Consider the following 27037-nt stretch of genomic DNA (forward strand, 5'->3'; position numbering starts at 1 on the left):
AAAAAAAACAGTTTCCACATTATGCCTTCCACGTGCCCTGTTTCTTACTTGTGAATAACAAAGCAAATGACTGACTGTTGCCAATAGCTGGGGAAATATGAAAACACAGAATGGCAAGTCTCACAGAATCTCTTTTCAAAACACTTCCTGCCAAACTGATATGCTGCCATTGTGACTAAAAATTGATGTTCTTACACTGGGCTCTCTCATGTATTTACTGACAAGAGCATTGACTTATGAATGAATTAAATGTGCACTGTGGTCAACCAAAAAACTAAAGTCCATTCTTGCTGCTCCCTCTACTTCCTTGACAGTGGAATTGCAAACCAAAACAGCATGTGGTATCAAGTCTGAATGAGTCTCTTTCGTTATTCATATGAATGACTTACCAATACCTCTCTGCAGGTTCCAATATGGGGTTAATGCAGCATGACAGTATTTACAGATTCTTGTCATCGTGGTTGCAGCAAATGATGTCCAAGATTAATGCTGCAAATTAATTGCAGCCTTCTCCTTTCTTAGTTCTTGAACAATTTAGACAGCCATTTCACAGCAACAACCTCATCTCCCATGTGCAGAGGGTGAGTATTAAGACAGAGGAAATAATTAGGATCGCTACAAAATAAGCAGACCAAAAAACATTTATAAAGTAATCTGGTGGGAATTTACTGGCTTAATGATTACATTGCCTCGTTAAGCTGCAGCCAGAATGAGAAATGAATGATACTAAATGAATGATTTAAAAAAAATAATAAAATACTTCACTTTCACAGAGAAAGAAGCAATGATTGCAGAATGCTGTGGGAGCATGAGCTGAATTTGGTAGCCTGAATTGTTACCAGGTTTGATTCCTGTGAGAGATGCAGGTTCTCCATTGCCCACACAGATTGTCTGAAAAGAACTGGGCCCTACCCTGCTCCTGCCCTCTTCATTATGTACACTTTCTCTAACAACCAACACTCCAAAGCTTTCTGCTCAGCATTAGTTTCCCTGTGAATGCACAATCAGGCCGTGAATAAAACTGACTGAAGATCTTGTTTAACAGGTAACAGACTGGTGATTGCTCCAAATTACCTCAGTTGTAAAAAGATCCAAAAACAGCATTCCCTTTATCCAAATGTGTACAAAATGGCAATATGATGTAAAGGTTCATAATAAACACTTGCTCATGAATTTTTTTTTTTGATAAAAAGTAGGTGGTAAATCAGACATGCCAGAAAATTATTATATATATATATATTAGCCTAATGAGCTAGAGCCTGCTAGGTATATACGTACTGTAAAATTTCTCTAGCACTATTTAAGAAGGCATAGTAGCCTACAGTTTGGGTGTGTGTGTGTGTGTGTGTGTTTGTGTGTGTAGCTTTGTAGCATTTAATTTTTAAAACTGAAGCCCTGAGAAAACTAGTCCATATGGTTTCTTTTAAATGCTTCTTCTAACATGCAATCAAATTATTCTTTCCTCAGTAATATCACACTAAACGATTACCAAACTGGCTAGTTTTCTAGCGTTGTGTTGATCAATGTCAGTATATGAACTACCTACCCAGCTAACTATCATATCTTGTTAGCTTTATTTAGACAGTTAGCCTAACCGCTGCCTGAGGTCAACACCCATCTTATTCACACAAGTAATATGAGGTAGTTTCATACCTTATGTATTTGACACCTCTACAAGAGCCATGATAGCGTACTCATTAGTGATTACTTGGCAAGCTAACCAAGTTACACCTACACTAAACTTTAGGTGTAGCTTAGCACGCCAAGTATTGACTAATGAGTAGACTATCATGGCTAACTCTTGTATAGGTGTCAAATGCATAAGATTGCCATTAACCACATGGTACTGCCAGAATGCTCAGCTTTCATCTGATAAGGTGTAACCTACTTGTTTTGTTTACAATGCTTGCAATCAAAACCAAAAAGTTGGCAACTTGAAATTAGCTCACCAGTCAACTCTGTTTCTGTTCTTGCGGATGGTTTGGACATGCCATGTTTTTTATGCATTTTGAATTGTCTTTTCAACCCATCTTTTTCCCACCTGACTATGCACTCAGAACAATACTGCAGGTATCGCAAATCAATGCTGACATCTTCCAACTGGGGACTGAAGTTAATGTCACAATCAATATACTTCCCTTTTCAGAATGCAACACAAAACCTATTTTTTTCATATTTCCATAATAAAACACAGAATACTGCACTAATCTTCCTGCTCTATACAATATGATTGCAGATTGTTGCTTTAGTTTACTTAATTAACTTTATGAATACATTCTGAACAAATATAAACAGCGAAGTACCTATCAGGATGAGAGGAAGAACACCAAGATAGCAAAGACATTGACCAGAGGAAAACTGAGATGCTCAGATTGTGGGGGGGTGACAGCTTGAACCGTTCTGTCAGGATTTTTAGTGTTTTTACATGGCCTGAGTGGCTCAGGATGCAGCGGATCTTATTTCCCTTACGAAATTAAAGTAAGAAAAAAGCCCTTCAGCAGATGAGTTCAGCAGGTATCAGCAAACATTTTCCCACAGGATGGCAGCAGAGCGATCTGTTTTCAGAAATGGCATGAATAAAGAGGGAACGCAAGCCATTTTTAAGGCTGGTGGACTGACTACAGAAACAGAGCCCCCACCCCCCCAGGACCTGCTGCACTGAGCTAGTAGAAATTAATGTAATCACTGCACTTTGTTCTCCCCTGTGGTATTGCTGATTAGTATTACTTTGGTCCCGTACCCCTTCGGTCCAGCATCAGAATCTCATTTGGTTGCGCTTACATTTTTCATAACAATGAAAACTATCAGTAGTTACAGTGGATTGGAGTGTATTTCACCATTAGTAGTTGTAGTTTGTGCCATGACATTCCTCTCAGAGGAAAAAAGTAGTCAATTTGAGACACCACATCTTAAACTGAGAAGCTTATATAAAATTGAAGACCAGCAGAATTTATTTAACATAAAGCCAGTCTGGTTTCATCTGCATTTCAATGGTCTAGAAAATAAGAGTTATACCATTTCTGTGACTGCAGTATAACAAAAGGTTATACTGAAGCAATTGTGATGGATTAAGAGACGGAGAAAACAACTATTTTTGGTGCCTCAAAAAGACAATGCTTTGAAAACCTGAATAATGTATTTTGCAGTTAGTGGAGACCAATGTCATGCATCCAGTATGATACTTTAGATTAAACATATATACCATACATTTTTTTATACTAAATACTAATAGCAAACAGCCTGCACACCATATTGCAAATAAGTGTTTTAATAAGGCACATTAACGTTAAGAACCTTACATTCAAGGAAACAGCCGCAGAGCCCCTCCCAGGAGTGAAACTCGTTTCTTCAAGCACCAAGCTCAGTTCTTTCTCTATTAGCTGCAGCACACTACCACATGCTGACAAGAGCCTATCATTTTGAAGTAGAGATTTAATTAGCAACTGATCTACACTTTCCAGTCATGGAGTCTCATGCACACCTCTGGCACAGACAGTCACCAGAGCCAAGCACCCACTGCAATTATGGGGATGCAGCAAGCCAGAGCAGCACAATAAAAGTGACATACGGCTACAAAAAAGATGAACAGTCTGAGCAGATGTGCCTTTTCCCCAGTTTATTTATTTGAGAGCAACACTTTCCCCTAGTGTTTAACTGACAGGCAAATTCACAATGTGAATAAATCATCAGGCACTTTCAAACTGTGTGGTTGCCCCCTGCCAGTCACCCTGCAGAGAATGTCTTGATCACAATGCGCTAAATGCTAAGGGGAAGGCATTGTTTCACTCCATCTTTATCCACTTTAGTGCCTCTGAACATGATCATGTTAACCTAGGATCAACACCAGGTAAATGCTTCCATATAGGTAGAGAATGCACATTTGTTATCACAATCTTTCAGCTTGATACCTAAAAAAAAAAAAACTATGCTAAAAAACTACTGGTTGTTCCGTATCTACTCTGGAACATTGCCACATATCATTTCCGTAAGAGAACAGAAAGCCACCTTGATTTGTCCTTTCTTGACATTAATAGGAATCACATAAGAGCCCTATATGGTGAATATACCCTGCAGGTACTGAAAAAGCAGAATTACCCCGAGTAATGTGGAAAATGTGACTTCTCTGACTCTTGGGAACAAGACAAATGTATTATTTTCCATATTTCCATCAGAACTATAGAAGGATAAAATGCAAAATATATGCCACTGTGGTTGTGAAAATCTACCACATTATTCAGCCCAGAATCCCAAATACATTCTAAAGCTTGCATTGCAAACAGAGGTTTAGTAATTAGGTAAGATCAGCTGTCTGTTTTGAATCCAGTAAACCAGCAGACTGTTTTTATCTAAGAGGACTGTGTATTTTAATTAAACCAGCAATTATTTCTTCATACCCTGTCTAGTACAGAAAGCAGCCTTCTTCCGTACTGCTAGCTGAAGCTAACAGGATCTCCCATCTACTCATTGCTTGGCTCATCACACACAGTCTTGTGTATTAGCTGTTATCGATTGGCATTGCCATTGCCATTGTTCTAAAGCAACCCAAGCTTATTTAAAGGTCTCAGGAGCAGAATAGCTCTTGGGTTTTTGAAGTAGCAAGGCATAGCTTTTAAGAGTCTAGAAGAGCCAAGCATGAAGTTGATCTATTTTTGTCGGGATGAAAGGTGGTTATTCTCATTCTATCTTATTGATCTGGCCAGCAGAACACTGGTAACAAAAGAGCAATTTGTGTAGCAAAACTGAGAACAAGGCTCTGCTCCCTCCTGTCTTAAATACAAACAAAAAATACATGCATGCACCAAAATTTGAGCCCTTATAAATCTTCGGCCATTTTTAGGTTAGAGAGAAGAGAAGAAAACAAAGAGAGAAAACAAACATCACAAAATGAACTGATGCTTGCTCTGTCTTGTGACAGAATAAGGGCCGTGACCAGCTGATCTCTTCCTGATGTCTGAATGTCCAAAGCCATGCTTATTAATGTGATGCACTGTTGCAAATTATCTTTTAAAAACTGCATTTACTAGCACATATACAATACTGAATTGCAGCGTTAACCATGTAGAAGCAGTTATTGAACTTTCTTAGAATACAGGAGCTGAAACTTTCAAATGTCGGTTATTGGATTTACTTTAGCAAGGTTTAAGAGTCTAGAACTGTTGCAGCTCTACTGTTACAAATATTTAGTAATAATATCCTGCTGATGGCCCAAAACACAACTAGGTACACAAGATAGTCACTATGGATAAATTACCAAAATATGATGATGTTGTTGAGGAGGGGAGTTGTACAGCCTCTTTTCCCCCCAGTAGTATTATGTAAGGCACAATTCAATGTGTGAATGTTAGTACTTCAGCCTGGAAGTGTAAATTGCATCAAATGATTTTGAGGCTTTGTGGCTTCAATAAACCAGAATACCCTTAATGTATATAGACCTACTAATTGCATAGAGGGATCAGTATGGATTATGATCAGTGATGCATTTTAGATCAATCCCTGTGGCCATTACTGTAAAGCAAATGGCTGTAAATCAAATTTACCATCTCCCCTCACTGTTAATGGAGTTTTGCTCAAATTCTCAAATAGCGAGTGCTGAAGCAGCAGCCAATATATTCATGAAGAAAATTTTTTGTTATGTAATTAGCTGACAATTACCAGACTGCCTCCTTGCTGAATTACTTAATGTTAATTACTTAATGCCTGATAAGGAGGTGGGGCATTATAAAAATATGAAAATGAAACTGCATCATGCTGATTCTTACAGACTATTGCCAATTTAACATACCATTGAATTAGCACCATGGGTAACAAAGAGAGGGGGTCCTTCAGCTGAGGCAAGGATACTCAAGTCTGGCTCTCTATGTCAGTAGTACTGGTTTTCTTCTGCCTGATAGCCCATTGTCTGGTAATTTCACTGATTGGTTAGAGATCACACTCGCCTGGTGAATCATGTTTAAATCAGTCCTTGGGAGGAATGAAAACCAGCAGTACTATTAGCCCCAAGGGTGTTCCTACACATATGTGAAGGAGCATGTGCAGGAACCTCTTAGCTAAAGGAGGAATAAGCGTCAGCATTTTGACTCTTAATCTTGCATTCCCCTATTTGGAGCAGTATTCTTCCATTTCTGAGCAGGTTTCCATGTCTGAGGAGGTTTCCTAATCAGGAGCAGGGATCTTTTTATTTTTATTTTATTTCAGGGTATTTGTACTTTAAGGCCATCTTAAAATAAAGTAGTTTCAAAAAGACTATTCCTCTGGTAGTGGAATCAATTTTTATAATTACAGAAGGCAACAACATGGGTTTTCCCACATCTTTCCACCCTATAAAATTCTGATGAGAATACATGAGCTCTACAGTTAAAATGGGAAAGATGAATTTACAGACTGACATTAGGACAGATGCAATTTGAAAAATCTAAAGATGGAGCTTATGCCATTCTTAATTGCTCTTTGTAACATTGTATATCTGTAAGGAATGAGTAAGTTAAAAAGCTATTACAACATTCACTTTGCATAATGAAAATGAATAATTAAATCGACCCCACTCACCCACTTTCTCCTATTGTACAGAAAATATCCATCCATTATCTATACCCGCTTATGCTGAGCAGGGTCACGGGGGGTGCTGGAGCCTATCCCAGCGTGCATTGGGCGAGAGGCAGGAATACATCCTGGACAGGCCACCAATCTATCGCAGGGCACACACACCATTCACTCACACACTCATACCTATGGGCAATTTTAGGGTCTCCAATCGGCCTACCTGCATGTCTTTGGACTGTGGGAGGAAACTGGAGTACCCAGAGGAAACCCACGTGGACACGGGGAGAACATGCAAACTCCACACAGAAAGGCCCCAAGCCGAGATTCGAACCCATGACCTTCTTGCTGTGAGGCGACAGTGCTACCCACTGCACCACTGTAGCGCCCTACAGAGAATATAATCCTTTGGGACATTCTAACAAGTAATACATTTTGCCAAAAAAATTGATTAGGATAGGTTTCTGGGTTTGTACAAATATTACAAACCAAAGTTCTGTTGTCTGAGACTAGCATAAATGGTAACACCAATCAACTTTCCTGACAAAAATCTTTGATTTTCTGCATGTTAACACTAATGTGAATCAGCCATTTGGCTTGCGAAATGGCTTGCATGTTTGTCTGCTGAAGTCCAGAAAGAGGCACTTGAATTAAATCTATTATGCTTTTTTTCCCTGACTGTTCCTTCGCAATCAGTTCTAGTTTAGTCATATAATTAATTGGTCTGAAGGGCAGGCACACGGTACACTAATTTAGTCCTCCCCATTATAAATATGTCTAACTATCTGCATATTCATGGATCTTTTTAATATATTTTACAAATGGCTTCAATTTACTTACCTGGGTGACATGCAGTGCATTCACTGAATATAATTCAGGTAATGCCAAAAAGTGGAGGTGAATCTCTAAATCTCAGAAGAATCCCTGTTTCCAGAGACATGGTCCATGGTCTCAGAGTGGCCATGGCTTTTACATGTACTGGGGCGATGAAATGACTGCTCTGGGACAGCTATCAAAGAGAAGACTCTTATCTCAGTGTGTGTTCCTCCACTGAGTGCAAGACATTCAATCACTGTGAGCTTGGGACCCTCCCAGCTGAGCTGCCTGGCAAACCACATTATGCAACCTGTGTCACCACGCACATTGTTTGCAATATGGATTTGGTAAAATATTTGAATATGGTTTGATAATAATAATAATAATAATAATAATAATAATAATAATAATAATAATAATAATAATAATAATAATAAATCAAAACAAATTACAATAAGAGTCTCATGTACCTTGTTTGCGTGACCATTTACTGACAAAAGGAGATACACATACCATAATATTTGTGTGAGGCAGTTGTGCCCACTAAAATACCATATTATCAAAACTAAACTCCCTCTAAATGAATTCAATATATGCCACACACTTTAATCACAAACTTTAATAGCGAATATGAGAAAAGGCAAAATGTGTTCCGGTTGTTTTGTCGAGGAGGATAAAGTCATTTTTACAAATGGAAGCTACCACTGGACAAAACCAGACAAACCAGTCAAAAGACAAAACAGTCATTAATAATTAAAGGGACTGTAAAGTGGCTGAAAATAACCATGAATTAGCACAGAGGAATGTATCCACTACACATCCACCAAATATCCTTTCAATGTAATGTCAATAACTGTAATAATACTTTTTAAATCAGGCATAAAATCCATATTAAAAAACCCTGGGATTGTATGGGTGTGGTCGGGAGCGCCCCACCACCCCACTGAACTCCTCCTAAACGGCGCCACCCACAAGTAAACAAACGCACATCAGATATACACAAACCCCAATGCTAAACAGCTCAAAATGCTAAATTTACACAAAGATCTCACAATTCTGTTGCATTCCGGTTTGTGTAAATTACGCTGTTTAACCCAGACTATGTGATTCTGTCATGATTTCTGCAAAACGGGAAATATGAGCCCCTACATATAGTCTACCGAAGTCTTAGCAGGAGAGAATACTTTCATTTGCCTCAAACTATATGCAATGAAACATTTATTGGCCATTACCGCAGGTCCTTCATGACATCATGAAGGACCTGGACTTAACAGCTCAGAGCACGGTAATACACAATCTGCACATATGAACTGAAGGAAATGTTTAGACTGATATAATTTGATATTGCAATGCAATTGCTTAATACATACCATAATTTACAGATACAATGTAGTCTGAAGCCACTCATGGATTTACCTTCATAGTCCCTTTAAATTCAGATTCCAGAATTCCCAGGGGCAGCATGAAAATTAAATCTTTGTGTTCTGACTCAGTAAAGCTTTCTTGATAGGAGTCAGGTAGGTCAACATTTACATTACATTACAATCACTTAGCAGTGGCTCTTATCCAGAGGGAGGCACAGTAAGAGAGAACATTAGTTTTACTCTCAGGAATGCAAGAATGCATTATCATCAAGAAGGCCCACAGAGGCCCATTTTTTAATCTAACAAACAACAATTTGTGTTGTGAGAGAAGACAGTACCACTAGACTATCTTTACACAGCTATACCTATAACATTATCCAAAAGAAAGAGATAGAAAGGATATTACACAATTATGAACACATCCATTATCCCAGATCATACATGTTTATTCAATTCACCACACGTTGAAATACCAAACAAAATAAAGTCATATCAATGATACTTTCTGTGCATTTAAATGCTGGCACCAGCTATTTTTAAAATAACTTTAAGCAACAAACTAGGCATGGGAGACCAATGGAAATTGCACTGCTTTGTAAAAATGCTTTAAACTTCCGAAAGGTTTTAACATTCTTAGGAAAGCTTCTTTTGCATGGAGATTAAAAGAATGTGTATCCCTATTTTGCATGGGGTCTAAGAAAGCACTGTAGTACTAAAATTAGAGTTGAGCAATGGCCGCAAATCCGAAAGGAAAATCAAAGATTTTGTGTAACATATTTCCATAAAATGATGCCAATGGCTTTAATGTTTGTCTGTCCGTGCAACATCTCTTATACTATATATATATATATATATATATATATATATTATTGGTGAGCCCAATACTACAAATAACTAACACAAAAGTAGCCTCATGGCTATGAAGGTATAATTTATTTAGGCTAATTTTGTTAGTTCAAATAAAACAAATGTACATTGATAATTTTAGTCCAATGTGGAAGGTGCAGTCTATTGTTCAACATTTCATGTTCAGTATGTACATACAGAAAATCGGATAATCAGTGCTCATATAATTTATATAACCTTGTTGTGTTCAGTGTACCACTATTTCTGTTTTATTATAATGTATGTTCAGTGTGAGAGAGAAAAAGTGTGGAAAAACCTGAGCCCAGAACGATCTACCCTCAGCTAGCTTCCAGACAATGTGACTCATCTGTGTTTCCAAGGTACATGTTAATCCACAAAGCACTGAGAGAAATGAGAGAAATGGAGAGACACACACACACACACACTATTATTGACTGGACTGCAACAGCGGGGCCAGCCCTACAAACGCAAATATCTGTGACTGAGTGAGTGATAAAGTTACACCATTGGTCAGCCGAGTTATGACGTCACACCATTGGTCAGCCGATCCAGCCATATACTAGGTTTTGACCTGGACTTGTTATTTATCACTTTGAATTTGTCAAACTGGCTGGTAACTGAGATTCACTTCATCTTAGCATTTCACAAAATGCCCTGCACTGAATTCAGTGTTTTCTGTCATCTCTGATTAAATCCATATGCCCTCCATGGCTTTCACCCTCACTTCTAACTTCACAGCGCGCTCAGGCTTCTAGAACGAAGGTGGAAATTTATATAACAGAAACACAGTTTGTGGTGACACTGGATGGGCCTTTCTGAAATTAAACACAACAGTACGTGTTGTCAAAGTCAAAGTAATACATACGCAAATCTGTTAATACAACTTTTTGCAAAAAATGTCAGCCTTTCTCCCAGTGGGTTCAATTTCACTTTTAGATTTGTTGACTTTTTTCACTTAATTACCTAATGCCTCAATGCTATACTAGTTGCCAAGCAATTTTATCCTTCAGCAAACAGTTTTAATTGTGCCTCTAGAGTTGTTGTGTTTAATTGTCATCTGTTTAACCTACCGGTCCTCTCCAAATGTCTGCAATATGTACAATTATATACACCAATGGCTCTTTCTAGGATGAGCAGAATTTTCCCTTAAAAACATATCGGCACATGATAAAATCCACACCAGCAGTGAACAGCCACAGGGCAGCCAACTAGGCCAACATGCATATACCTGCCTTCTCCCCTCCCTCACTACACCACCATGACATAGAAGCTTTGCCAAAGTTTGACACTGATACATTCAACAGAATTTCCCCCCCACTCCATGGGATTTCAGAACTCATACCACCAGCTGGAGGGCTTTGCCAATATGAGAATGCTTGAAGGACTAGCATCCATTAGACCTTTACTGACAAAAATCAGTGACTGAAGTCCTTCTTTTCCTTTTTAGACTTAAGTTCAGAAATGTTAAGGCTTTATAACACAGCGACTTGGAAAATGGCTTAAATGAAGCAAGACAATATTACCATTTACAATACTAACTAGGCTGAGTTTATTTTCATAGTATTTCCATAATTTAGGTACAAATGAAGTGCCACGAATACAAATAAAAAGGCAAAAATGAATCTGTTCCTATTTTCAATGAAATACTGAAATTCACAAATGTAAAAACAGGTACAACTATTCATTTCCTGGATCAAAAACTCATTGACCTAAGGTGAGCAAAATATGAGGATGATTTATGTGTTGGTTTTGCCACCAGTCTTTGATTTAGTCATGGTCTTGGCCTTTTGACTAAAATGCATTCCTAACTTAATTAATATAGGTAATTAGACAATGTAACTGCATGCATTTGTTTGGGTATAACATTTTATTTGAACAGAAATAATTACAGCTATGCAACCTGTGTAAACTGCATGTGTGTGATCTTTCCCATGAATCCCCCCCCCGAGTGTCAGTGTGGAGAATTAATGCAAATTAAAATTATTTTATTACTTGCCTACAGGCAGCTGAGGATAACTAACGATAGCCTACCTGATGGTATTGAGCATTATGCAAATATAATGTGCTTATATTCATTTAATAATGTCAATGTTGGAGCTCTACTGGTGCACTTTTATTAATTGTATTACTTTTACTTTATTTTTAAATTGCAATACGAGTATTACTATGCCTGTGTTGGCTTACGCGATACATGCAACTAACTGTGGTCTACATTCATGCTTCTTAACAAAAGCATTGTTTTTCTATTTGTTTGGTGCTGCAATCGTTCTCACTTGCTTTCCAATCCACTCTCCACTTGCGTGGAGTGTCACTGAACACACATTTTGAAGCCATGACGAGTATCATGATGTCTCCCCTCTTTATGATAACTGCTGTCACTTTATATAAGCTGGTACAGTAGTAAGCATGTGGTCAAACTGGTGGACTAGCTGACTATGTAGGCAGGTCAGTTGGTGAACAGCTGGGTTAACCAGCTTTGACGAAAATATAGCTTAAACCATCTTTCCCAGTTCAGGCTGGTTTAAACTAAAATAGTTCACTTGTATTCTGAGGCTAGGAACTCAATTTTGTTATATACTGTTATCCTGTGTTTATTTACTTGGGGTTTGGCAAAGAGCTTTCAGAAGTCATCCTGTTATACATTTTCCCATCCTTTCTTTTTCCAACTTTATGACTTGCAAATGAGGCTTCAAACAGCAAGGATCAGTTGACCTGCGGCATAAATGTGGGGAAAATAAAAAAATAAAAATCAAAGAAGCACCTTGTCACTCTGGGCTCTGGGAGTCTGAAATGAACACAGCATGCTCAGAATAAAGGTGTTGGGCAGAAACCACAGAGGGCCCACCATCTATAATCTCTGACACTGTATCAGCAGAAAAAGTGCAGAAAAGAGAGATAGCAGCCAAAGGATGCCTTCAGGACAGCTGTGAGAATATAGTATTATTCTGTAGTTGAAATCAGCAGAATCCATATGATAATGGGAAGCATGTTAAAAACCTGTCTGTGAGTAATCACAGGTGACAGTCCCCTCTGGCACTTCCTTAGACCAAACTGAACTAACGAATGTCACGAGGTGATCACAGCTGAAAATCTGATTCTGCAGCAAGCACTGCCCAATTACTTTACTCGTAATTTAAATAATTACTTAATTTTAATGTGAAGATGAAAAAAATGTGAGAAATTGAATATGGGTATGTGCACAACTATAAAAACAATGAACAATGAGTCTATATTTGTCTCTGGTTTCAAATATTAGTTTGAATTAACATGTAGTCTCTTGAATGTGTAAGTGAATGAGTAAGTAATTCATTAATAAATTCATGAATATGTACATACACTAGCTGGTAAGTACATAATTTTAAGATTCGATGCCATTGTTCAAGCATTCAACTTAGGTTTGGTGTTCTAACAAATTATTTCAGACATCATCAACTGAGCTTTTTCCGGGTGTTGTTTACATCCTGGGGTAGGTTTGGAAAAATAAATCTGGTTTCCCCAATATCAGAAGTACATATAATCACTCCAGAATAAAGGAAATACAAAATGATTTTTGGATTTATTTGTTGTTTTTCAGAATAAACGTCCTGTATGTTTACAGAGTGAGACTTTCATAGGCTCAGGTGGTATTGGTCATATTGGTACAAATGTCCTCTTTATTCCATGCTTTGAACCATGGCTGCATTGTACTGTATATAATTTGAGAAAATTGAGTTTAAGACATAATTCTCTCTGTGAAATACATATCAAGACTGAAAAAATAAAAATCACAATAACCACTATTAATATTCTCACTTTAAGATTCAATATTTTTTCCCTCCCAATCTATATAGTTGCCAAAGGATGGCATTACAGACATCTACATTTTGGGACAGATTTACAGCATTGGCACACTATACTTGAGTAGTTCATTCATTGGCTTTATTGCATATATAATTGGTTGGCTCCGATTTCAAATTTCTGCTTTCACTTACAGTATATTGTGATAAGTGTGGCCACTCACAATTACTGAATTCATCTCACTGCATCACCTGTTAACAGTTATTTACTGTGAGCTCTGGAATTCACAGGCTACTACAAATAAATGGATGCAGTAATGCCATTTTGTTCTAATTACATAATGTATGGAATTTGTTTTAACCATTAAGTATTCCCAAACGATTTAGAGCAAAACCTCATTCATTTATGATAAAACAGCTGGAGCCTGAGAAATGGCTCTTGCACCGTTAACCTTAAATGTATTTGCTTTATCACTACTCCTGGGCTATTCAAAGTTTTATTGCCTATACATTATTGTTATAGCATCTATAAAAAGTTTGTGTGCACAGAAAGGTTAGCATTGGACGGAAAATGCAATATAAATAGTTTCAAATTTCTCAAGGGCTTAATTAGCCTGAGTAGTAAGTTCCACACAGAGCCTTCTCAAAAGCACTTTAATCTGTGAACAAACAGCTTGACGTGTAGGGAGCCCAGCTTTGTTCTTTTGTCATTTGCTTTCTTAAGATATCGCTTATTTTCTAAATATGGTGTGGGGCAATTTTGCTGAAGTTAGCTTTGTGGGCGAAAGCCTATTGCAGCAATTATGCTGTGCTTTCACAGGCTAATGGTGTACCCCTCCCTCTCTGTGTGCTCCAGTTTCTTCAAAGGTCCTGTTATGGCTGGGAGGCTGCAGAGCGCCCCAGCAGATCAAAGGTGGCCTCTCCAGAGAGCTCCCGTCCTGGGTCTGTCTGCAGGGTTCAGAGGGGAGAACCAGAGGCAAGGTACAATACTGCTGAGAACAAACTCCAAGATTAGTTTCAGAATCATGGCAAAAGGTTAATGTGACCCTACCTGCAGAAGAATTGCACACTGCATATGTAGGCTTGCCCTTCCCCATTGCACCACCGTATCAGTCAAGGGCAATTTCTACATTCACCTGTCGTAGCTAGCTAGCCTAGATGGCACGCATAAGATAAATAAAATATACAAAAAAATTGTTGGACAGTGGTTGCATACAATAGTATTATCAAGAAATAACTCATTGCCTTTATAAAACTGGGTTAAACAAAACATTGGGTTATAAAGTAATGAACATGGTTTAACACAATATTAAGTATGTGTGACGTCTTCAACTTAATCAGCTGAAGTCACATATAGGCTACGCAATATCGCGTGCAACCACTGTACAACAATTTATTTTCTGAGTGTATGTTATGTATTATGGGGTTATATGTTTTGGATGCACCCTATGTTAAAATGTTATAATGGGCATTCTTATTTTAAATTACATTTGTACCACTTCTTTCTAGATGCACACTAAATTTCTTTAAGCTTGTTTTTAAACTAATTAAAATATTTTACATGTTCCTCAGAGTGTCTTGCCTTTCCCAAAAGGTATGGAAATGCATAGCCTACACACAATGGACTTATGTTTGTTTTTGGAAACAGCTTTTAAAAATTCCAGTTGTGAATTCTTGAAAGAACAAACTAAACTTTCAGTTTTTTTTCTTTTTTTAAGTATAAGGTTCAGTGTTTGGCAACTTCTTAAGCTTTTGGTGGTGTTGAAATTCCAGTGTTAGGCCCATATAGGCAAGTGTCTGGTGGAGCAGTGGTGAAAGGAGAGGAGAGGGCCTCATGATATAATTCTGAAATGGGCCCCCAAGGGCCATAGAACATGTCTGCATCCAAACATCTATATTTTGGAAGATGATTTAAAGTATTGGGGCACTATAGAAGAATAGGTCCTTCATTGGCTTCAATGGCCTATAAGGGATTGGTTTCCATTTCAATTTCACTTTCCACCAATATTGTCTATAATTGAGGCTAGTGACAATTATTTATTCATCTGGCAGAATCATCTGATTACAGTAAAATAGCAATTTTCTGTTGGGACACATGATAATGCCATTACTGTTTTCCCATTTGTCTTTTCAGTACAGGCATGTGTAGTAGAAATGTGACAGAAATGTGAGTAAATATATATTTGATACTTCACCACTTTCCTTAAATCTTAAAACTTACTAGTGTTTTCCTCAGCCAATGAAATATCAGGTAACCTAGCCTCTTTAATTAAGAGCTTCTGGGATAGCAATGCTACACATAAAGAACCTCTAGCTCGATGAATAGGGTAGTACTGTAATTTCTTTCTTTATGAAATGGATATGATATAAAAACTGCATCTCGCTAACCACTTTCTGCCTCGGTGGGGTGGTGGTATCAAGGCTTGGAGGTCAGCAGTCTCAACAAGCTGTTAAGGAAGGCCAGCTAGGTGATCAGGTTGGAACTGGACAGTGTGGAGGCAGTGGCGGAGAGGAGGAAGAGTGTGTTTTGTGAGGTCACAGTGACCTTGACCCTTGACCACCAAAATATAATCAGTTCATCCTTGAGTCCAAGTGTACGTTTGTGCCAAATTTGAATAAATTCCCTCAAGGCGTTCCTGAGATATCGCGTTCAGGAAAATGGGATGGAAGGACAGACGGACGGACGGATAGACAACCTGAAAACATAATGCCTCCGGCCACGGCTATTCTGTCGTAGAGGCATACAAATACGGTCAGTGTTTTTCATATACATTTACAATCATATACACTTAAATAATGATTTTAGTTAATATTCATTATTTCAATAAAGTGCTAATAAGTGACATATTTTCTCCTAAGCAACACAATTATCACAATCCCTTGTATTTTCAATCAACAATTTTTGCTTTATGGCCAGTGCTGGAACAATTTTACTAATTATACCTACTTTGTTTTTGCACCAACCTTTCCTTAAACCGTAGGCTTTTTACCTGCTCAGCAGGTAAACAGAGAATCTAAAAAAACTTTCCAAGACAGATTATTTCTGTACATATTGAGATGGACTTTATTTCAAGCATAATTTATTCCGCTTAGTCACTCAAAGCCCAGTTGTGCCACTTATTTCAGCAATCAGCAGGAACTCATTAGCAAATAATTACATATTTTAGGCTGTGTGGCATGTCATTACTTTTTCATTATGAAGTCATTGCTTGCTTCCGATATACCCATGCCAGAAAATCAGAATGGAGCCCATTAATATAATGCAGAATTAGGAGAAATGGGACCCATGGCCATCGTATGCCTGCTTATGCACACATAATTCCCCATTAGTGTGCAAGCAGAGCGACAGCCTCTTGCCTTCTCTCCAACCTCACTGATGGATCGTGGTCATTGTGCAGTTATCGTATTACAGCCAATTCTCCCTTGTCAGCCACTGGCAGCATAGACTCTCCCCAGGGTAAGCACTTACGTTGACTCACCCGTAATGCTGCAACACGTGGAAATGGTGTAAACAAGGGGTAAAGGGCAAAAGTCAATTACAGCAATGAGATTATCCACACTACTTGTCCATGGCCCCTCTGCCTGAGTAGGGGGGAGGGCAATAGTACACTGCTGGATTATTGCTCACAGGGGAATATTCCACTAATAAGCCAAAATATCAGCAGTCAGTCAGGTCACTATCTTAAGTAAGAGGGTCATCTTAAACACTGTAATATTCAAATCAGTACATGTAGCACAACATAAAAAATAAATAAATAAAATCCCTACAAGGCAGCCAATTATGAAAACTCTTTGAAAGGTCAATTAGCCTCTCCAATGTGGTTGTGAGTGAACTTGTGACTGGTGTATAGTAGGCAGCTGAGCAGTGGTTTCTCAGGCACCTTTGCTTACTCAAGGAAGGCTAATGATACATTAGCATGATACAATAATTCATGGAAAGAAATGTGATAGTTAGTCATTATAACATGAAATATATACATAAATTGGTATTTTATGAAATCAATAAAATATTTCATGGCACTTGAATTGCAGCAGGCTATCGAGAAGCTCATAGAGTAATGACAGAATATTAATAAACTTTATAGTTGAAGATGGCTTCAAGCAGTAGTAGTTCAGGACTCACTGTGGTGTAATTAGTCCCTTAGTGCTGGAAAAAAATACTGCTGAGAAGGATGATTACCCTAGTGTCCTCTGTGGTATCGGTTCTACAACAATTTTCATGCACTATTACTTTTTCTCCCAAACATAGCAATCACCTTCAATGGTATTTGTATAATCTGAAGATAAAGAAGAGAAACAGAAGAGGAACCAAGAAAATGCAAGAAAAGTTTTATTTATATATTTTTTAATCAGTCTTTATCAGAGAATTGTGTATTTAGTACTGCTGATATACAAGAGACATATGTTTTAACATCAGAGCAAATGGGGCAGGGGACAGTCTGTGACCTGGAGACTTCAGTTTTGAATTCTGAATAAATTATACCTATAAGGCTGATTGAACTATTGAGACACTTATGATTTAACCTTTTAAAAACAGTGGTTTTGACATTCAGAAAAGGAGAAGAAAATACTCTGCCATTTAGCTATATTTTCTGCTTTCAAAAAGTAAAACCCCCATGATGCCCAATGCTGTAATCTACAGTAGTGAAGTCAATCTGGTTTACATTAGATATGCTTGGAAACACTGGTTTAATAGAGTACCTTTTGATATGTCCTGTTTTGAAGCCTGTTTAGGAGCTATTATGAATAGGGGCTTTACGTATGACATGCCAAAATACAGAAGAGATGCTCAGATTGAGTGGGTAAGTGAACATTCTTGTTAAATTTTCTAGGAGCTAATCTTTGCAAAATCACAGTGCTCCCGATTTAACTTGAGAACATTTCCAGTTAAACAAGGAATACAAGGGGTGAGGATTGCAACAATTGTTTGGCATTTAGCTTCAGGACAAAGGAAACAAGCTATTTAACTGCAATCTGTGCATTCAGTGCTTGGTACATAACACACTGAACACTAGTAGAATTATATCCATTTTTATTTTCTATTTCTGTTTAACTAAGTCACACACTTGACTAGAATTTTATAAATGTGTGGCTGCTTGACCATGGTGAGAACAAGCAGTAGTGTATATAAAATGGCTCTTCTACTTTAGAATCCTTGCAATGTTTATGAGAACAGAACACAGATAATTTATTAAGGAGGCAAAATTAGTGGCCCAGGCAAAAATATGAATGAGATATTCAGTCTTCACACAATAAGACACTAGCTAAGCATACAAAGAGGGGCATGTGTGCGTTAGACTGGCCTGGTTTTATTTTTACTGACAAATTCAAATCATGTTTTTATTCAGTTTGTCAACTTACATTTGGAACTTGGTCATCTTGCCAAACTTTTTTAAAGCATTTAAATGATCAATGGGCAGTGTTTAAAATAGGAGTAATAGGAGCTGACATTAAAAGGTAATATTATAGGTGGATTTTAAAAAAGGTACAGTATGAGTGTGCTCTTGTTTCCTAAATCAAATTAAGAGCAACTACATTCAATTAATTTAATCTGAAGTACTACTTTTAAAATACATCACTTTAGCACCTCTTTGCTGGAGCTCTTTAAGCTCAAAGTGGCTTAAAACGTATCCACTGCAGTAGACCCAAGACCTACTTACTTTTCATTGCCTTACATTAAATATCAACACATACTGTGGAATGTTTCAGGCTGTGATACAAACATGGTAATTAACACTGTTTCCATCCAACTTACTGACAAAGTGGTTTGACTGAAGTTACAGTATGACCCATAGTACAATACTACAAGTCTACGATCCCTTTAAACCTCTAGAATAAAGGGCAGTTGTTGAATGACTGTAAGAACCTGGTGATTTACAGGGTGACATACTAAAGTGCAGTGCATTGTACATGATTTAGCACTCAGACAGAAGAGGTCACTTTGGCTTGTTCTGACTGAACCCTTCATAGAAGAAGCCAATGAATTCCATGGCAAAAAATTCAGTTCCCATTCAGTACTTCTAATATAAGACCATTCAGTATTTCTAATATAAGACATGGTTTGAAGTACAATATCTCAATATTGTCTTAATTTACATGATACACGGCATACTCTTCACATACATCCATCCACGCATTACATGTATCTACACCCTGTATGCTATAGCATTAAGATTTGCCTTCACTAGGACAAAGAGGCCTAGCCCAAACCATGCAAAAACAGCCCCAGACAAAGGAGTATCCAGATTCCAGATAATTTTGGTCATATAGTGTGTGTGTGTGTGTGTGTGTGTGCGGGAAGTATAATTTTAGGAAAAAAAATGTTGTTGGCTGCTGAATTTATACTTCTCTAAGCAATAGAACATTAGTCTTTCAGTCATTAGCCAATTTAGCTAAATGTTTCAAGTGCGAGATGCAAATGTGATCTCTAATTTTTTTTTGTTATTAAAAAAGTTATAGTAGCACTTATTTCTGTGAGAAACACTCAAGTGCCAAACGTTTGGTACTGTATAGGTATGGGGTATTCCCTGCCAACTCTTAATTTGGTACCTGTCATCCCAATCTCAGTCTTGTCTGTAACTAGATTGTAAGTCCATTACTATGCCAAGGAGAGCTCAACTAATCAAAATCCATTCAAGACCTGCCACCCTGCCAAATTATGCCCCTCATTTCAATATGGGCAGCCGTTCCAATAAAGCCTCGGCATTAGATTTTGATCCATCCATTAAAAACACATAGATTCTCCTGCTAAATTGATTAGTATCCTATCAAATGCTGGGCAAGGCAAATGTGCATATTTTTGTGCAAATTATCCTCTGACAGACATCCATCCATATTCATGTGATGCAGATGTCCATTTTTGAGCTTGACTAAGCGCATCATTATCAAGACGGCCCTTTTGGATTAATCTCTTCAATTTAAGGAAGGGTATTCTTTTGAGATGAAGAACAGTTTTATTTCATATTCATACATTCTCACATTCCAAAGTATATTCTTTATCCACATAATATGTTTGGTACCTAGTAGCATGTGCGTGTCATGCGAAACACAATTCAATACATTTTAAGACTGCTGACATTCAAAACTACTCAAGAAATATTCAGTTCTCTAATCAACTCTCTACTTTCCTCATACGGAACAACCTGCTCAATCCCCAACAGTCGGGCTTCTGAGCAGGACACTCCAAAGAAGCTGTGCATATCCTTTTCAGTGAGGCCCCTCCATTCTGCCCAGACAGCCTTCCTTTCCTCAGTTCAAACTATCCATGTCCTCTTCACTGAATTTGCCACTGCTGTCATGATATTAAATCATTAGTTGGTTACTGAAACATATTTTCAATGAAGAGGAATCGCCCTTAATGATAGTGATGAAAAATCTGATTGACATCTTGTGCTGGACAGAAAATCACCATGCCATTCATCGAATCACTCTGCCATGTCTTACCCCCTATGTGATATCCGCCCTCTGGGTGATACCATTGTTGGCTTCTTTCGGTGCCAAGACCTCCGAGTGGTCCTGTGACAAACTTAACATCACTGCGAACACTGTGGTGGTGAGCTGTGCATGCAGATTCTTCCTTAAGAGAATCCACAACATTAAGAGAATCTGTTCATTCCTCACCAGTTACTAAACCCCGATTCTGGTTTAGATTCCTGTCCTCTCCCACCTGGTTTACTCCAATGGTCTCTTACTGACCTCCTTGCCTTAGGCCTTATCCAGAATGCTGCTGTTCACCTGGTCTACAACCGCAGAGAACATTTCCATATCACCCTCTCAACCCCTGTCCTCAACTGACTACCCTTAACTGCTGCATCAAATGTAAAGCCTTGACGCTAGCTGGGCTACTAAAGGGATTTTTCCCTTTATACCTTCAGATGATCGCTAGAATGTACACACCAACCAGACCCTTTGTACCTGAACCTTGGAATGCCTGAATTACGGTGCCTTGATCCCCTATCTTTGCCCTTGTGTTTGCATTGTAAGTCACTCAGGATTAGTGTCAGCTAAATGATAGAAAAGTGAAAGTGGATTGCTTAACTATACCTGATTACAGTCATATTTTCAGTAAGCTATTTACAAGCAATATGAAAAACGTTGGTTGCTGTTAATCCTGTATACCTGGTAATAGCCTTATATAGAGTATCCCTGTAGGACATGCATGGATTTTGCAGCTAGCTATATAGCTTTGTAGAGATGCTCACCTTTGCATGGTCATGTTGCATTTGCTCTTATTAGCTTATATTAATCACAAAATAACTTACTGCAAACAATAATTATTTACAATAATTCGCAATACATCTTACCATGAATATCAAATGATCTTCCCATCATTTCAAAAGACACTGCTGTTCTAGTTCTTCTGCGAGTAAATATTTTCAAGTATTTATTACCTAAATCGAGACAAGTTTGCTGATACCAAAAAATTTTCAGATTCAACATGATGGCTAGCTAGCAGGTTAAGTATGAACTAAATAAAGCAGGTGTGTTTCTTTCCAGGAGGATTGTTCAGAAAAAGGTTGTTTACATGACAATGGCTATGTTCCAGTTCCCAATAATTCTGACTTATAAGGCAGAGTTTTAATGCAGGAAGTAAAAATAGCCTATTTAGGCAATGTTCTGATTTGTAGACATCACACAATTCTACCTGCTAATGTGCCTTAATTTAAGCACCGGAGAAAGACAAGTATGGGATCCACTAAGAAATAATACAGTGCACAGTTCATGCTAAAGTTTAAACAGCTGCAAATGCTATCTCTGCCGTATTAATGACAGATTCACAGTTTATAACCAAATTGTAAGTAAGCGCAGTTCAAAAGTACATTATACAACACTTAGTCAGCTCGATTGCAACAACTGACACGGTCGGGAATCTTGATACCAGCGTATCCCATCTGTATACATTGTCACACTTTGTTTCTCCCAACATTTGGCAATATTGTTAAAAAGCAAATGCCTATACAAATAACACTGTTGACTACGTGAAGGTAGACAGCTCGCCCTAAACTGCCAGAAAATCACAGAAAGCACTAAAAATGGAGGAAATCGCGGAAATGGCAAAACAATGGGAAAAGATAAGGAACTGCCATAAAATGGCAAAAATCACCTGTGACTTCTGTGACAAAGTTCCAACCTTATAATTAGCTACTGCTGAAATTTCTCCTGTGAAAATACTAACAAGGAAAGTGAAATAGTTTTTACAAAATAATATAGCAAACATTGTAATCACTCGGAATGGAACAGAATTAGAGCATTTTTCTTTCTTTTTTTTTTTAAGACTGAATGTGATTTTATTTATTTCATATTATTCCAAATACATTAAAAGAATGTAACCTATTTGAGCACCCCATAAATTCTGCTACCAGTCATTACAATTTTCAAGTCTGTCAGTCAGCCCATAGTTTGTGTAATAGAAATTTTTAAAAAAGAAACACTGTAAAAGAAATACTTTACAGGTTGTGTGCATTTGTGATCATTTTCTGTCACTTTGATAACAACACCTTGCTTTGATGATGACTGTAGCAAACTAGGATTATGTTTTAGTAGCTAGGTCAACTAGCTGACAACAGACAGGCCCTTTACCAAATCAGTCAACCACCATAGATGTGGGTAGCTAAACACGAAAATATAAAGATACTAGCTCTATGAAATGTTGCCATTTTCATTTAACAAAACCTTCCTGCGAAAACATGTGCAGTGGAGTTCAGATGCATGAGATATCAAATGAAACGCCAACATAGATTGTGACATTACCCCGGAGAAGTAATAAGAGTGCAATTAGCTCTCTTAGCTGGAGATCTTTGTATTTAGCTCAGCAGGGTAATTGTTTCTCTAGGTGGGCGGAGCAGGTGGTGAGGGCGTGGTATGAACCCCCAGCAGACCTATGCCTATTAGCTTGGTGCTAGTGACTGAAATCACGCGAGGAATATCAGTCGGCCAGCTGAAGCTGCTGCAGGGGTTTAGAAGGGGAAAATGTAGAGGCGCTCAGAGATATGATTTAGCACGTGAACACCCGCAACAGAATGTGACATCACCCTTGGAGAAGCAACGCAAAAGCACTTAGTTTTCCCGGGTGGGCATCTTAAGTCTTTAGCACTGACCTGTAATTGTGTCACCTGTTGTGTAGAGTGCAAGATGTGTTTCAAAACTATAGCAGACAATTAAAAATGCAGTTGTGTGGGTGAACAACAGTATAAGCAAACCTCCACCGCATGCTTTATCTTACATAATTCAAGATGTTTTCATTTTTTAAATTAAACCCTAGGGTGTATAGTCACACCTTTAATATTCATATGTGGTCCATTGCCCCCAGCCATAAATCAAACCATAACAGAAAATACATTATCAGAGACAAGATTGTTCACTGCAACAGCTGTGTACAGGAGGAAACACCCCATTGTCTGTTGTGCATATGACATTTTTTTTTTCTGAATTTTATTCTTCGGATTTCCTTTTGGATAATATGATAGTTATAGCTGTGTAAAGATAGGACCTTGTTACAATACAAATTGTTATCTGTTTGGTTAACATTACACTAACTTGTAGACCTCTGTGCCCTCTTGGATACACAGCATTTTCCATCCCTGTGAGTAACACTGATGTTCTCCACTACTGTACAACATCTGCCAATTGACTGTAATGTAAATGGAATGAAGACAGCAAAGGCAATACGTGCAGTTTGCGGACTGGTGGCATTCAATGAACAGTAAATGTTGACATAACAAATAATGGAGAGCAAAAACTGAATAATTCTTATTTTATATAAATGATACGTTTATTTCAATGGTACCAATATCATACTACATTCCACAGATTTCCGGGTCATTTTCTGATACTATTCAAAATGAATCATGGATATAAGGACATGTTGAAGTGGGAAAAAAATAAAATAAATCTGTAGGCCTATAGCCAATAAGCAAAAATGAAACCTTTAAGCTTTTTGTTCTGATATATAAACTACATCATGTCTCTACGGGGTACTATCCAATCTAACTAAGAGAATGGGACTGACGCTATGAAAGAAACATGCGCTTTAGTATGTCATAACACCACCTTGATGGTTTCTGACATGGGAAGAAATATTATTATTATTATTATTATTATTATTATTATTATTATGCATATCAGTAGTATCATTTTTATTTTTTATGTATTAATGACACAAACATTTTAAAAATGTTTTATGAAAGAAGCCTGTTAGCATTCCACTGATGCATACTCCTCGTTAAATAAGTCATGGGTCTTTCGCTTCACTAGCCGCCTGTGCAAGGCAATTATATCCCATCCCCGCCAGTTCAAGTTGAGGCGGGCTCAAATTTACTGTGCTAGAGAATTCCTGCCTGTTCCTCCCTTAACCGGCCGAGCAGCAGAACGACCCAAAAGGCTGAAGATCTTCGCCCAAGGTGATATCGATGCAGTGAGTTATTATTAGCACGCATACTCCAAGATCAATCTGGCTAAATGTCAAAGAAATGTTTTTGTGACCTGTTCCTAAAACACAGAATAACTGCAGATTTGGCGCAAATAAGCGCAACAGATGACGGAGTATGTAGCCTGGGATATGGAGCAATTTATCACATAAGAACGGGGAATTCATGCTCTGCATACATGTATGAAGTCAAGAGGATTTTAATGCGTTTTATATATATATATATTTAAGCTGCATGGAACCATATACAACATAGAGAACAGAAACACCGAATCCCGCATGCATTGCGTATAGGAGCCTGTTGCATCTGACATTTCACATAAAACAGTCGGAATGAAATCATATTAGAGCAATGCTCTTTCCATCAAATCACAAACACTTCCATGCAGGGAATGTTAAAACACGCTTCAATTTTCTGTTTAAAAATAGATTTACACTCGGTTAAAACAACACCATAAACTAGGCTATACCATAAACACATAACTAGTCTCAGATTATCCAACGAGAGGGACATTCTTTCTTGGGAAACAGCCTCGGATAGTGTGGACTGTTCCTTCGCATTCGAGCCTACAGTCTCACTGCAGTTAATGCATATCGGTCCATTATAAAAAAAATCATTGTCAACGAAATGGAAAGAAAAAAAAAACTTGAATAATAATAATGTCCCGATGCTCCTTTATATAATTTTTTAGCCTACGGACTTGACGTAAATCTAACAGAAATGTGTTTTATACGTGAGAAAGCAGTTCATGGGACTCATTAGGAATGGAAGGAATCTGGTACAGATCGCCTTTATCCTCACATCCTACATCTGTCACGACAAACACGCACTGCAGCAACTTTTGGGGCAATTGTTACACCGAAAGCGGTCGCTTACAGCAGGCTATTAAGGTACGGTCGATACGTGTGTTTGATAGTGTAGGCTATGCCTTGGATTAAATTAAATCGATAACAGATTACGGTGAAAACAGATGTGATGAAAAGCCAAATAACTACAGCCACACAGACGTAGATGTACATAGAGGTTACATAAAACAAGAACATATGAGGAGTCCGTTTCGGTTCCCTACCTTTAGTTGTCTTAGGTATAGTACCGAATGCAAGAAATGTAACAACCAAACAGAAGGAACGTCCTTTTGAAAACCGTCCCATGGCTGTTCGTATCTTCTTTCCCAACTAAAGTGGGGGCGAGTGTCCCCCTGATTCACACATTTACCATCATTGACCCAATGACAATCACAAGTTGTTCTGCTGTTATTTATTGTTTTTCTGCACAGGTCAGCCTTTTACACTTTCTTGGATCAACCTAATAGCTGAATCAACATTTGCTTTTTTTCTCTACCACGTCGTTGCCAATTCAGAGGCACTGTACGTTCTCTAGGCTAATTCTGTGCTGAATTACTAACATGGTTGTGGAAGTACCGTGGAGCGAAATAATTTAACCAGCGCTGCTAACCAATGGCACACTGGTGGGCGGGGATGGACGATTTTGTATACATAGCCTTGCGTTATGTGTAGTTTAATCAGGGTGTTCGGTAGCTGGGGAATGGGTAGACCAGTTGGACCCAGTCATAAGGCATTTTGTAAATGTTAAAATAAGTTCATTCGTTGATCTGAAATAAGCTCAAACTGACAATTATCGCAATGCCGTTATGCGTGCAAAGCGCATCTTACGTTAAGCCACAATATAGGACTTCGTTAACGATGTTTATACAGCATACGGTCTTATGGCGAGAGCTTGAAGAATATGGTTTGGTGTGTTTTCCACTGGACGAGTAGCCTGTTCTTTTAAGATATCGAATATCTGCAACAGCATGCGTCCGTTTTCTCAGAGACGCTTAAAAATGAACAACTAGACAAATTTCCCTGTGCCCTTGGGCATGAAGACAAACACTTTCGAATATGAAAGTTGTAGTTCATCTTGTTACACTAATAATCGTTGTTTAAAACACCTCTACATGCATGGTTAGAAGGAACTCGAAATACATTTAGGCTACTTAAAATAAAATAATTTCCTAACTAATTGCTTTCTTGTATGCCGAAATTGCGGACATAGCTATATAGCCTATTACTTGAACCAATTGTAGTCCTTATGACAAGGGCATGGAAGAGATTAGAGTAGCTACAGGTACACCATGGTGCACGTGAAAATCCTAGGCATGCAAAGCACACCTGTTGGCACTATTATAAAAGATAGCACAGTAGAGTAGCTGTGTGCACATCCAACCAGTTATTTGGCCAGGTGCAGGATA

General features: G+C 38.0%; 1 protein-coding gene across 3 annotated transcripts in view; it reads right to left on the bottom strand.

Annotated features, from left to right (window-relative positions):
- The window catches only part of LOC135239476 (netrin receptor UNC5D-like), a 106279-nt gene extending 80085 nt beyond the window's left edge, over window positions 1-26194 (bottom strand). For all 3 annotated transcript variants that reach the window (XM_064308150.1, XM_064308151.1, XM_064308149.1), the window contains exon 1: window positions 25856-26194. In XM_064308150.1, coding sequence (XP_064164220.1) covers window positions 25856-25937 — 82 coding nt within the window. In that variant the 5' untranslated portion in view covers window positions 25938-26194. The remainder of the gene's footprint in view (window positions 1-25855) is intronic.
- Between the last annotated feature and the right edge of the window lie 843 nt (window positions 26195-27037).

This window comes from Anguilla rostrata, chromosome 14 (genome assembly GCF_018555375.3).
Source record: "Anguilla rostrata isolate EN2019 chromosome 14, ASM1855537v3, whole genome shotgun sequence".
Taxonomy (NCBI): domain Eukaryota; kingdom Metazoa; phylum Chordata; class Actinopteri; order Anguilliformes; family Anguillidae; genus Anguilla; species Anguilla rostrata.